Genomic DNA, 13,142 nt, shown 5'->3' with positions numbered 1-13,142 from the left:
TGACGAAGCACCTCGCCGCCGCGCAGCGTGCCGGGTGCGCGTTGCGCTGCATTTGGCCCTTCTTCATCCCCGGCGGCGGCTGTGGTGGCTTGATCTCCTGTATCTTGCGCCGCCGCTTCGCTTCCTCGGCCTCCTGGTACCGCTCGTGGAGCTTCCGCTTCGTGGCCTCCATCTTCTTCTCCTCCTCGGCGGCGCTGCTGACGATGACGGGCGGCGTCTTCTTCGGCTGCGCTGGGACAACGGCTGGAGCTTCCATGTTCGCTGATGGCTTGGCTTTGCTGGCGCTTACGATCGGGGCCCTCTTCTTGGACACCGCCGTGCTAGGATGGCTGCTGGTGATGGCGGCGGGTATCTTCCTTGCACGAGGCTGCTCCTCCGGCAGCTTCCCTTCCTTCTTCGTCTTCGTGTCGGAGTTGACCGGCGGCGGCGCACTAGATGAGAGGCCGTCCAGCATGTCCATGGCGGCCCTGGCCCTGGCGAGTTCGGCCTTGACGCCCGCCCTCCACCCACGCACGACGTCGCGCGCGAGCCCGCGGACCCGCTCCGACGGGTGGTCCTTCATCAGCGCGCCGACGGCGCCGACCAGATCGCCGGACGCCAGCTCGATCTTCTCGGCGGGCACGGCCCGCAGTGTGGCGAGCGACCCCGCCAGGGCCTCGTCCAGCAGCTCGCAGAAGCCCTCCACCTTGCCATCGTCGTCCGCGGCGTCGCAGAGCAGCTCGACGATCCGGGCCCTGGCGCTCCGGAACTCGTCGCGGGAGAGGCCGCCGGCGCCCTCGATGGCGGCGTCGATGAGCGGGAACGCCGCCAGGAAGGGCTTGGAGCGGCGGAGCGCCATGCCGCCGGCTAACGCGAGATCGATCGAGTTGGTGTCTGGATGGATCTGATGGAAGGGAGCGAGATGGCGAGAGAAGGGAGATGGCGAGAAGGTGTGAGGGCGCTCCAATCCTCGTTGCATTTATGATGGCCGGCAGCAGCTGTCGGACTCGGAGCGCCGAGACCGAGACGCGGTCGAGGCGCGTAAGTATGGGTGCCCATTCGAGTTACCCGAAAATTTCGGGTATTAAATATTTCGGTTTTTCAAAATTACTATCTAAAATTTATATAAAAAAACTCAATTCGGGTACTCTAAAATTCGAGTTCGGGTATTCCCGAACTACCCGAGAATTTGTGAGATGCTTCCTAAATTTGTATCATCTTTGCAGGAATAAGAAAAGAAATTAAAAATAAAGTCGATTAGTAAATAAAATTGCACAACAAACTAACTACACAAAATAAAGGCAGTAGATCTCACATCAGCAAGAATAGTGGAGCAGTAGCATTAAATTGTTTACAAATCGATGCCCAAAGAAAATCAAAGACAACTTCAATCGGGACCTGGTCCAATGGTACTTGCAGCCATCCTCTCGATTGACACCAAGCAGCAGAACGATGACTGAGGGAGGCAAGATGCAGCGGAAGGAGCCCAGACCGAGGGGGGCAAGCGGCAGCGGAAGGAGCGCAGGGCCAAGGCGTGCTGTGGCCTCGCCCCTCGTGGATGCGCATGTGCATGAGGGAGATTTGCAGCCTGCTTCCGCTAGAGGTCCTAGCTTCTACCATGGTCTGGGCAGACGGGCGGACGACGGAGGCGGCGGAAAGCATGAGATGGGAGGAGCGCAGGGAGAAGATAAGGCAGGTGAGTGGATAGGGTTACTGGGGATGGCGTGGTTAAGTGGGCCGGGATGAAATGTTGGGCCGCTAGATGTTAGCCTCATACAGCACGTTGAATAAAATTCAGGCTTTCGGGTTATTCGGGTACCGGGATACTAAACACGAATTACCCGTAATAATTTCGGGTACCGTGGCTTGCTACCCGAAATTATGTTTGGGTTTTTTGGGTTCGGGCTCGGGTTTTTCGGGTTCGGAGTTCGGATTTCGGGTAATATGCCCAGCCATACGCGTAAGCTTGACGCGCGCGCCAGATTTTTCTCCCGGCAAAAAGCACTTATGCGCATCCTTAGGCTTTGTTTAATTCCTTCGTGTAAAGTTTTTGAAACAATTTTTTTATATTTAAAATATTAAATATAGACTAATTATAAAATTAATTACAGAACTCGTCTTTAAACTATGAGACGAATTTATTAAGACTAATTGATCTATCATCAACACATGTTTACTATAGCATTACTGTAGTAATTTATTGTCTAGATCATGGCCAAATTAAGTTCATGAGATTCATCTTGTAATTTAAAAAAATTATACAATTAGTTTTTTATTTAATTTAGATTTATTACTTCATGCATGTGCCGCACACACATTCGATAGAATAGTTTTGAAATTTTGAATTTTACATCTAAACCAGACCTTAGCCTGCTAAAATGTTTTAGCAATCATATCTAAAGCAAAACTACACTATTAAACTTGGGAACGTATCATGTGCAAACCAATCTTTCCGTGCAAACTAAGTAAATTTCAATCTGGGTCATTGGATAAACACCAAGGGGCATGGGGGATTGGGCAATGTTACAATCTGGACCCGCCCTTGAATTGGGTAATCACACTTTTGCAAATCCCCTCCCAACCCCTTGCGTCCCTCCCCTTGGATTTTGATCTGATGGTCCAGATTGAATTTTTTATAATTTGTACAGAGAAGTTGGTTTGCACCTGATAAGTTCCCATTAAACTTTCACATCAGAAGTCTAGACTAAAATCAAAATAAAAAATTTGTCGAGTTTATTTTTCATTTTTTATCTTTCCTATTAATTTGTGACAGTCCGAAAATTTACCAAAACAAACCACGCGCTAAAAATAATTTTCAAAATTTCTTTTTATCGTTGGGCTCAAATCATCTCTAAACCCCAAATCCCCCGAAACCTTTCCCATCGAATCTCTGTCCCGACAACCGAATTCAATCACCGTTCCATCCCCCTTTTCCCCCTCGCAGCGCGTCGCCGACTGGCGCGCGTGCTCGTCCGACCGCAGTCGCCGCCGCAAATCCCGCCAGCGCGATCTCTCGCTTTTTCTCTCTCTCCCTCCCTTTTTCTTTCTCCTTTTCTTTTTCCTTTTTCTTTTTCCTCCCTCTCTCTCCTCTCTGCCGCACGCCGCACGAGGCGGGCAGCTCGGCGCCGCCCGAGCCCACAGCGCCACCACCGGCCACCGCCTTGCTCCACGCGCGCACCCTTGCTCGCCTGCCACCCCGCCTCGGCGCGCGCCCTGGCCACGCGTGCGCACGCGCACCACGCTCGCCGTGCTACTCGCCGCGCCGCTCGCTGCCGGCCGCTCCTGTGCCCCCACGCGCTGCACGCGCATGAGGTTGTGCGCAGCATGCATTCCACTCGGCCGCGCCGCTCGTCGTGCCGCCCGTCAACCGGCGCACCGCCACCGCCTTCCTGTGCCGCCTCGCCGCTCGAGCCGCACAACCCGACGACGAGCACAGCAGCCGGCCCTCCACGTGCCTGCGCGCCGCTAGGACCTGCCCGAGCTGTTGCATCGTCCTGGTGCCGCCTCGAATCGCACCACCACTCCCCGCGCCGCGACGCCGAGCGCCATTAAGGCCGCCCGCCGAGCACGCCGGCCTCCACCGCGCCCCGACCTCCCCACCGCCTTTCCTCGCCTATAAAGAGGCCCTCCGTGACGCCCCCGAGCTCCGCAAGCCGCTCAGCCACCACACGCCCCATCCCCGGCCCTGCATTGCCGCCGCCGCTAGCGCCTCCGCCCACCGCACCTGCTTCCCGTGGCCGGCCCGCCCTGCTGCCTCCTCGCTCGAGCGAAGGGCCAAGGTAGGCGCCCTGGCCCTCCCTCTCTCTTTTCCCCAACCGGTGCTCGCCTCTGGCCGCTCCTGCCACGCCGCCCACGGCCGCCGCCTGCCCGCCACGGCCATGGCCGTCGCGCCCCTCCCTGCGGACCCCCTCCTCTGAAATTGGGGAGAGGAATCGACTCCCCGTGGCCTCCTCTCTCTTTCCCCCTGGTCCCGGCCGCCGCCGTGCCCTAGGCCACCGGCGCCCTGCGCCCCCCTCCTCTGTTCTGCGCGAGGAGAGGTGGAAGAAGGGCAAATTTGCCCAGACCCTCTGCCCTTTTTCCTTTTTAATTAAGAGTCCCTCCACTCTCTAGCCTTTTTGCAAAATAAAACCTCTCCTTTATTATATTCCAAAACAAACCCTTCCACCTTATAAACAAAATTTCGAATATGCCCCTGCCCCTTTTCAGAGTAACCCGTGTATTTTTAGAAATTGTAAACAAGTCCTTTCTCTCCCAAAATAATTACAAACAGGTCCCTAAATCCTTATTTAACCCCTGAACCCCTCTTTAACTCATCATTTCATGCGCCAAAAATCCTCCAATTGACCTGAAACTTTACCACGCTATTTCTAATATAATTTTGGCCATGCCATTAGAAAACCGCCCAAAAATATTACTCCTATCTCTATATCTTAATTGTTCCCGATTCAAGGTCAACAATAAAATCTTTATTTCTTTTTCTTGATTGTGTGCTTGCTTGTGTGCGTCGTAGATCACAGTGTGGACGAGGGAGAACCCGTCGACGAGTAGCACTGCGAGCAAGTGAACGAGGACTAGTTCTGCGACCCCGAACCCGAAGGACAGTACCTCGAGCAAGACTTCTCGGAAGGCTTTGAGAACGGCAAGTTCAATCCCATCCTTTGATGCATGTTTTGTCCTAGTTTTATGAACACAACCCATTGGCCTGTTTTGCAAAAAATGTATATGTTTTGACTGCTGAAAACATAGTTGGATAGCCGCCCCTTGATTTGTTATAACCATTCTTTGATCACCTAGATTAATGTCTGAATGTGATATGTTTGGACGTTAATCGCTGCTAGAACGCTTAGGACCTTAAACACGATACAACTTGTTTTATAAAGAAAAAATGTGTGAGTGTGTGGGAAGGGAAAAATATGGAATTTCAAAAGACGAGTTTAGACGGGATGGATGGCACTTCTGTGTGAATTGCCAAATGGTTTGCTCGTACCTGTGTGGTTTAGCAAGGAAGGAAGATATCCATCCTGTCATAATTAAGGACCGAGTTGGTGTGTCATCTTGCCTAACTCCACCATCGTGCAAACCACTCGACCGTTGTATGGGAAACGGCTTAGCATAAACCCCACTAGTTAGTCTGAAAGCCATCAGGAGAGCTGAGAGCAACGTGTGACTAAGGAGAAGGGATAAGCTCTGGGTGACTTATGCCCTGGTTAAACCTCGGTGATAGGTCAATGGCCCCTTGGTGGATCCCGTGGTGGCTAGTCAGGTCTAGCTAAGGTGGGTAATGACTTTGTTGGGATCTGCACCGACACTAAGGTGATCGTGCTGTGGTACCCCGCTTGTGGGTAAAGTTGCACACATTTGCAGAGTTAAAATCTATTCGAATAGCCGTGCCCACGGTACTGGGCGAGTTACGGTTTGGTCACACAACTAGTGTTTCTTCTGGGAATGGTTGGTATGACGTGAGTTGTTTTGGAAAAGTGTCCGGCAGTTGTGCCGTGTGCTACGGCGGATGAGGAGTCCGGTAGCAATCTAAAACTTGGATCCTGTGTGGATCAACCTTACGGGTTACTCAGTGCAACATAATGGCTTTTGAAAACCCCTTTCTTTCAAATAAACCTATGCATAAAAATTAGCTTTCCGCAAATTAAACCCTAACCTTATCCTTGGTTTACCCTGTGCATTATATTCTGTTTATACCCCCTCCGTGGGTGTGGTTGGACTTGCTGAGTACGTTTGTACTCACCCCTTTCCTAATTTTTACAGAGGAAGATCCAGACTTCGTTCCCGAAGACGTTGAGTAGGGGTTCCGTCCTGCACCCAACCTTTGCCTGTGGATAGGGTCACCCGCAGGAGCTCCGTATGACGCAAGACTCTGATGACCTCTTCGTAGTTAATATCGTCGTGTGTGTTTTAGTTGTTATCCTCGCGATAGTGGCACTTCACTGGCCATTACCGCGTAGAGTTGTACAGTGATGTACCATCTGATGTAATAAATGTATTATCAGCCTCCTGGGACTGATATTGTATCATATTTAAGTCTTCTCTTACGAGGAGACGCTTCATAATTCTAGTGCACTCCGTTGCACTGGAAGGTGGCTACATCACCCCAAATCGCCTCGGCCGTCCGATCCGACGGCCACGAATTGTCGAGATGTAAATTTTGCAAAGCCCTCCCCCTCAAACTTTGGTGAAATCAACCCACAGTTCATGAACGACAATTTTGCAAAAGAACTCCAAACTTTGTGAATGTCAATTTTACAAAAGATTATTTGAACTTTGACAAAATCGACACGCACTCTTTTGACGGCAATTTTATGAAAAATCTCTGGATTTGAGTAAAGTCAACCGGCACTATGCCTTCGTCGCTTTCACATAAAACCTCCTGAACTTTAGCGAAATCAATCTGCACTCCACCAACATCAATTACACATAAAACCTCCAAGACTTTTGTGAAACCAACCCCCTTAATGAGTATCGGTGACGGGTTAAATCGCCTTTCACACTGCATATACCACAACATCAACATCTATGATGATCGCCACATATATGCTTTCTCGCTACGGGCGCATGGATGATTCATAGACATGTTTTAACACTATATACCTCATACACATACATTTAACAAACCAAATCAAATTTGACCGAGCTCGCAACAAAACTTTATAAGCACCAATATATATGTCTGTGACGGGCCTCTCGGAGGTGCCAACGTCGCGACATTTTTCTAGTGTTAGTCTATTGGACAACTAGTGGTAGCGACTACGGGACACATGCGGTTTGCCGAGTGTCAAGAACACTTGGCAAAGGTACTTATACACTCGGTGAAGATTTTGCCGAGTGTAACACTCAGCAAAAGACACTCAACAAACAAACTGAGTGTCCACGTGTCCATGTATGTCACGGAAAAAAAAACCATTTGCCGAGTGCCCCACCTTAACACTCGGCAAAACCAAACGGAAAAAACCTTTTGCCGAGTGCCCCACCCTTAACACTCGGCAAAACCAAACGGCCCGGCCGGCTATTAACCGTTACGGGTTGTTTGCCGAGTGCCACATGCCCGACACTCGGCATATTCTGGGTTTGCCGAGTGTCTAGAATATGGCACTCGGCATATTCTGGATTTGACGAGTGTCTATGTTGTGCCGAGTGTTTAATTATTTACACTCGGTAAATGGTGTTGTTGCCGAGTGCGCGATAGTTGGCACTCAGCAAACCATGAAGCACTCGGCAATGATTGATTTTCCGGTAGTGAGCTATAGGTTCATCCATTCCCAGAATCTCTGTTATTTGAAGGTAGTGAGAATCTTAGATAGCAACAGAGGGCTTGTACTGCTGGTCTGTAGACTGTTTTGCAAGTAAACTCTTTTAAACACAAACATCTATCAGTATCTTGGGTCTTACGTTAATTATGTCATCCCTGCAGGTCTTTGTACCGCCCTGTCTTGGTTTTTCTTTACTGTTTGCATCTCTCTTCATGATTTTTCCCTAATTATTGTTGGTCAAAGCTAAAAATGTTTGACTTTGAAAAAAAATCCTAACGTAACTATATTCTAGGATTGAGGAGTACAAATTACACTGTCGACTAGATCATATAGCATTATTCGTCACCTCCATTGACTCCATTTTCGAGTATACAATATAAAATCAAGGGGTGTTTGGATCCAAGTGCTAATGTGCAAAAAAAAAAAACTTTAGCACTAGCTCATCCAAATTGAAGTGCTAATGAGGTGTGCTAAACTTTAGCCAAGACTTAAAAACTCTAACATAAGCTTTGAGTGCTTATAGATTCTAAAGTTTAGCAATCAACTTTAGGTCATCCAAATAGACCCTTATTCATCATGCTACACAATGTGACATACTCCATAATTAGTAGTGTGGTCTAATACATGCACAATTCGTGATTAGCATTGATACCGGGTGCCTAGATGGGTGTATATGCCCAAATTCAAATATACTTTCCATGAATAGAACTATTATTCGGTGATATAAATTGACACATGAAAAAAAATAGGTGATATAAATTGACACATGAAAAAAGTACCCTAGACAAATGTTTTAGTGGGAAAGCTAAGATTACTATGGAACTGTTGCAAGTTGTAACTGAACATGGGAAGAGAAGTCTTTTAATCAGGTAGGCAGTGAAAATTTCCTGCAAATTCCGGCAAGAAACATATCATCCCAAGTAAAACCCTGTGTACATCTAGTGGGTGGAAGCGGTAGATTTTATTCCCCATCCGGAGCAGGTGCACGCCACCGTTTCCATCCGGTAACCGGCTTTCAGCTTATCACCCGCCACCCGGTCACCCCGCTCGCCTTCCCGTCCCTTCCCGGTCACCCACCACCCACGCTCTCTGCCGCCACCACACCACCCCGCCGCCCCGGCGTAGAAGCTTCTGGACCCTAGGGTTTCCGCTCCCATGGCGCCTTCCGACTACGCCGCGTTCCTCGCTTGGGCGGCCGCCGCGCTGGTGGTCTACGCTGGCGCTGACGTCGCGAACCGTAGGGGCTGGGTCCGCGTCGACTACCGGCCCAAGGCGGCCGTGATGCTCCTCACCGGTCTCGCCATCCAGAGAGCCGCCGGCCCCGAGGTATTCTCGCCGGCGTGCGGCCGGACCTGCCCCCCTTCCTTCCTCTACTTCCTCCGCTTCGAGCTCCCTGGCTAATGCGCTTGATTTGTGGGTTTTGCTTGTGCGGCGGCGGGGTTTCCCGTGGCAGCCCGGCCAGAGCAGAGTGCGCCAAGCCGTCGTCGCGGAGTCCGCTGCGGGGCGTGCTCCGATGGATGAAGCGTCATCGTCCGTCTCGCTGCTCGTCATCACCGTCTGCATCACCTGCCTCGTCCTCACTGCTTGCGTGGCCGTGGAGGCCGCGAGGAGGGGGGGGGGGGGGGGGGGGGGGGGAGGATGCCGCCGCCGTCGCAGACTGTGCCTGAAAGGAGGTACGCTGATCGGAGGAGGGCATAGCGTGTTAGCGTCCAGGTATAAGGTCTTCTCTGCATGTCTTCATGTTTTCTGATGATGATTTGTTTTGTTGCATATGGCAAGCCTATTTCTATTTATTTTGCCCAGTCCAAATCCAAGAGAAGTTAAAAATTTTGGTGCCCAATGCTTCATTTGTCTTTGGATTGCAAATTCGCAATGCTTGTCATCTATAGGGACATCGGTATCTAAGATTGGACCATTTTTCGTGTCAATTGATATCAGGGAAGTGTTTAAGTAGCTGCTTGATGGCACTGAAATGTGACGCAATATTTTCAGTTTTACACCAGATGGAATCTCACAAGTGAAACGTGGGGTAGAAATAGAACCTAGTGTGCTCCTGTTTCTTTGGAAGCCAGGCTTGCTGTTCGGGATTCTCTGTTTGTGTTGCAAGAGAGGTCACAGTCTCACAGATCCTTGCACCTTATAAATTTGCATAGCCACAAAATAGAGTTAACATGATGTAATTGCACGTCTTTAATTAAAACTTCGTAGTCATCAATTGTTGAGTCACATAGCATGCGGTGATGACAGCCACACAGCATTTTGGTCCAAGGCTTGAAGTTCCATGTTCTATCTTCTGTCTAGTCAAGGTGACATGTTAGCATGTCAAATGAATTTCAGTATATAACCATACTAATTTATACTTGCAGAAAGTGCTATTTCTACATCAATTTGTCTGAAGTGGTCTGCATGTATGTTGATAGATGTTGTCAAGTATTTAACAATTAATGTTAGTTAAGATAGCATGAGAGCTGTTTTTCCCGTTGCTCCTCTTTCCCCTTGCACCATTTCATGTGTATCCTGAAAAGTATTTAAAACACAAGATGCTCTTAGTGTTTCGTGCATTATCTGACTTTATCTGTTGGTATGAAATCATTAAAAAGTTGCCCTACTACTGCTTCCAATGTAACAATCATCTATTTCAGCATCAGGTAGATTTTTTTAAGACCTTGCCACTCACAACCTTAAGTGAAATCTGAGCTAAGATTTCTTTTCAACTTTTTAGCCAAATAGCAATTCGACATGCCTTGATAGTCTAGGAAGCAAGATTTATGATACTCAACTACCTGTTTTCTGTTAAAATTGATATCTTGCTGATAATTGACTAGCAACTCCTATCTGTAATACAGACATTCTTTTTAATTTCAGGTTGCGGCTTGTGAGATGTGTGACTTACTCTAAGCTGATCAAATGGGGTTGGTGCAAGAGGATCGGGAGAAGCAAGATTGTAAAAGCCAAGATAAATAAAAGGACTTCTGTTGATGACAAGCCCAACAAAAAAGCAAAGAAATAGTGTAGCTTATGATGAACCAATAGTCTATGTTTCCTTACAGTGTTTTTATTTCACAATATGAACCTCTGTCAATATCTTGGATCTTAGGTTATAGCGCCTGACAGGCCTTCAGTACTCTGTCATGGTCGTTCCTTAATATTTGTTTCTCTCTTCATGTTGATGCATTGCAAAACCTGCCAGTTCCTTAATATCTTGGATCTAATTGTGACGTCGTCTGCCTTCAGGAAACCAGAGAAGAAGCCTTTTGACATGAGTTGCTTCACTTGCTTGAGGAAGTTCTTGTTGCTTCAGTTTGATTCTATTTAGTATACCATTCCAAATGAAGTTTCTGGTGGCAACATAACATCTTGGAAAAGCTCATGCCTTGCAGGGCAGCTAGTCTTTGAGAACGTGTATGGACAATGCCACAATCCATGGAATTTAATTAGTTCAGTTATTTCGGCGGATCAATGGGAGATGTCAGGATTCAGAACGTTACATGCAGCACAACCCATAAAACTAAACCCTGCAAAGTGAGGAAGACCGAAGACATTGTGAAGCACCTCTCAAATGCAGCTTCTGAACAAGGGTTGAATGACTTGGCTTTTGCACCGAATGATAAGTATTCCGAGTATATCCCAAAGGTGTTGTAGCATAGCCATCACTTTCGGCCATTTACTCTGAACTTTTGATGGTTCAACATTGTGTGACAAATAATACCTTTTGACAAGCCTAAGAAAAAGACTTCCTTGGTAGATTCTTTCCTGCCTAAATGGCTTAATCCGGAGTGGCAAGACATGTTTGCTGCAGAAAGCCAGAAACGTTTGGTTCAAGATCATGAGTGCATTTTCTGATCCCTGTCAAATTGAGCTTGCAAAAAACTTGTGACACTGTGACTATATCTGCTGTTTTGGGTCCTGAACCTGAAGCGAGAGCTTGAACTGGCCGATAGCCTGACGTATGGTGAAAGTTAAATGCCATGCAAGTCCAGCTCTTTAATTAGCATGGCTAATCAATGTTCGGAATGTCTAAAGCTCACAAAAAATAGAGGAGAAAAAAACAGCCATAACTGTTCAGTCGTCTGACTCTGCTCGTGCAGCTGACGAACTTAACGAAACTAACAACAGCAGTTGGAAGCAGTATTACGAAATTAACAAAATTTACAGCAGAGCGCAGGTGCATCAATTCAGTTTACATGTACAGATTGAGCTGGACTATCTGTAGCAATAATTGTTGGAGAACACCATGCCGGTGCTCTGCCTCTGCTCCTGCAGATGTGTTGCATATTGCACAACTGAACAACATGTACAGGTAACAGGGGGACAAGCTGGGGGGTGGTCGCTATAATAATTGCCAAGTCACTGACGACGATCACATCAGGAGAACCCAGCTTAGCTAACACAACAATTGCGGATGCATCTCTAAAGTAATGGTCAGAATCGTTAAACGCAGAGAAACCCTGACTAAACCCTCATCCCAGAGCTAGGCTTGACGAAGCCCCTCGCCGCCGCGCAGCGCGCCGGGTGCGCGTTGCGCTGCATTTGGCCCTTCTTCATCCCCGGCGGCGGCCGTGGTGGCTCGATCCACTGTATCTTGCGCTGCCGCTTCGCCTCCTCGGCCTCCTGGTACCGTTCGTGGAGCTTCCGCTTCGTGGCCTCCATCTTCTTCTCCTCCTCGGTGGCGCTGCTACTAACGATGACAGGCGGCGTCTTCTTTGGCTGCGCTTGGACGACGGCTGGAGCTTTCATGTTCGCTGATGGCTTGGCTTTGCTGGCGCTGGTGATCGGAGCCCCCTTCTTGGACTCCGCCGTGCTAGGATGGCTGATGGTGATGTTGGCGGGTGTCTTCCGTGCACGAGGCTGCTGCTGCTCGTCCGGCAGCTTCCCTTCCTTCTTCGTCTTCGTGTCGCAGTTGGCGGCGGGCGGCGGCAGAGTAGATGAGAGGCCGTCCAGCACGTCCATGGCGGCCCTGGCCCTGGCGAGCTCGGCCTTGATGCCCGCCCTCCACCAGCGCACGACGTCGCGCGCGAGCCCGCGGACCCGTTCCGACGGGTGGTCCTTCATCAGCGCGCCGACGGCGCCGACCAGATCGCCGGACGCCAGCTCGATCTTCTCGGCGGGCACGGCCCGCAGCGTGGCGAGCGACTCCGCCATGGCCTCGTCCAGCAGCTCGCAGAAGCCCTCCACCTTGCCATCGTCGTCCGCGGCGTCGCAGAGCAGCTCGACGATCCGGGCCCTGGCGCTCCGGAACTCGTCGCGGGAGAGGCCGCCGGCGCCCTCGATGGCGGCGTCGATGAGCGGGAACGCCGCCAGGAAGGGCTTGGAGCGGCGGAGCGCCATGCCGCGCCGGGTGCCCGAGATCGAGTTGTGGATTGCGTCTGGAACTGGATGGATCCGATGGAAGAAGGGCGGAGAATTGGTGGAGAAGGGGAGATGGCGAGAAGGTGTGAGGCGCTCCGATCCCGGGAGGATTACATTTATGATGGCCGCGGCAGCTGTCGGAGAGCCCAAACCGAGACGGAGGCGAGGCGCGTAGGCTTGACGCGCGCGCCACGCGTTCCTCCCGGCAAATTTCGAGAGGGCGGTTTGATGAGGTGAAAACAATCTAAATTTTACTATTTTCTGATGATGACGGTGATTCCATCTTGAATCTTGATTGGTGATTTGAGGCGATGATTTATTAGCTTTCGTGCGCTCACGCTGAGGTAGTGCGCTGCTTGCAGCCTTCGCACAGAAGGGGGGGGGGGGGGGGGGGGGGGATGCTGTGCCTGGCACACTCCTGGCTTGATTTCAAAATTAATTCTTAAAAATAGAATAAATTCATATATAAAACGTATATTGATCTCAATTTATACACGAATTCAAAAATAGAATAAATTCATATATGAACCGTATATATATACAGAGTGCAAG

At 49.6% G+C, this 13,142-nt stretch overlaps 2 protein-coding genes across 2 annotated transcripts; one reads left to right on the top strand and one right to left on the bottom strand.

The window, feature by feature from the left end:
* Positions 1–1,597: 1,597 nt before the first annotated feature.
* Positions 1,598–3,896, top strand: LOC120713430. The gene is made up of 2 exons (XM_039999395.1): positions 1,598–1,675; positions 3,303–3,896. The coding sequence occupies exons 1-2, from the start codon at positions 1,598–1,600 to the stop codon at positions 3,894–3,896; spliced, it is 672 nt and encodes a 223-aa protein (XP_039855329.1).
* Positions 3,897–11,693: 7,797 nt separating this feature from the next.
* On the bottom strand, positions 11,694–12,569 carry LOC120713429 (probable mediator of RNA polymerase II transcription subunit 26c). The gene has a single exon (XM_039999394.1). The coding sequence runs from the start codon at positions 12,567–12,569 to the stop codon at positions 11,694–11,696; it is 876 nt and encodes a 291-aa protein (XP_039855328.1).
* Between the last annotated feature and the right edge of the window lie 573 nt (positions 12,570–13,142).

This window comes from Panicum virgatum, chromosome 6K (genome assembly GCF_016808335.1).
Source record: "Panicum virgatum strain AP13 chromosome 6K, P.virgatum_v5, whole genome shotgun sequence".
NCBI classification, from domain to species: Eukaryota; Viridiplantae; Streptophyta; class Magnoliopsida; order Poales; family Poaceae; genus Panicum; species Panicum virgatum.
The sequence above is the reverse complement of the archived record's forward strand: the minus strand, read 5'-3'. Positions and strand labels throughout refer to the sequence as shown.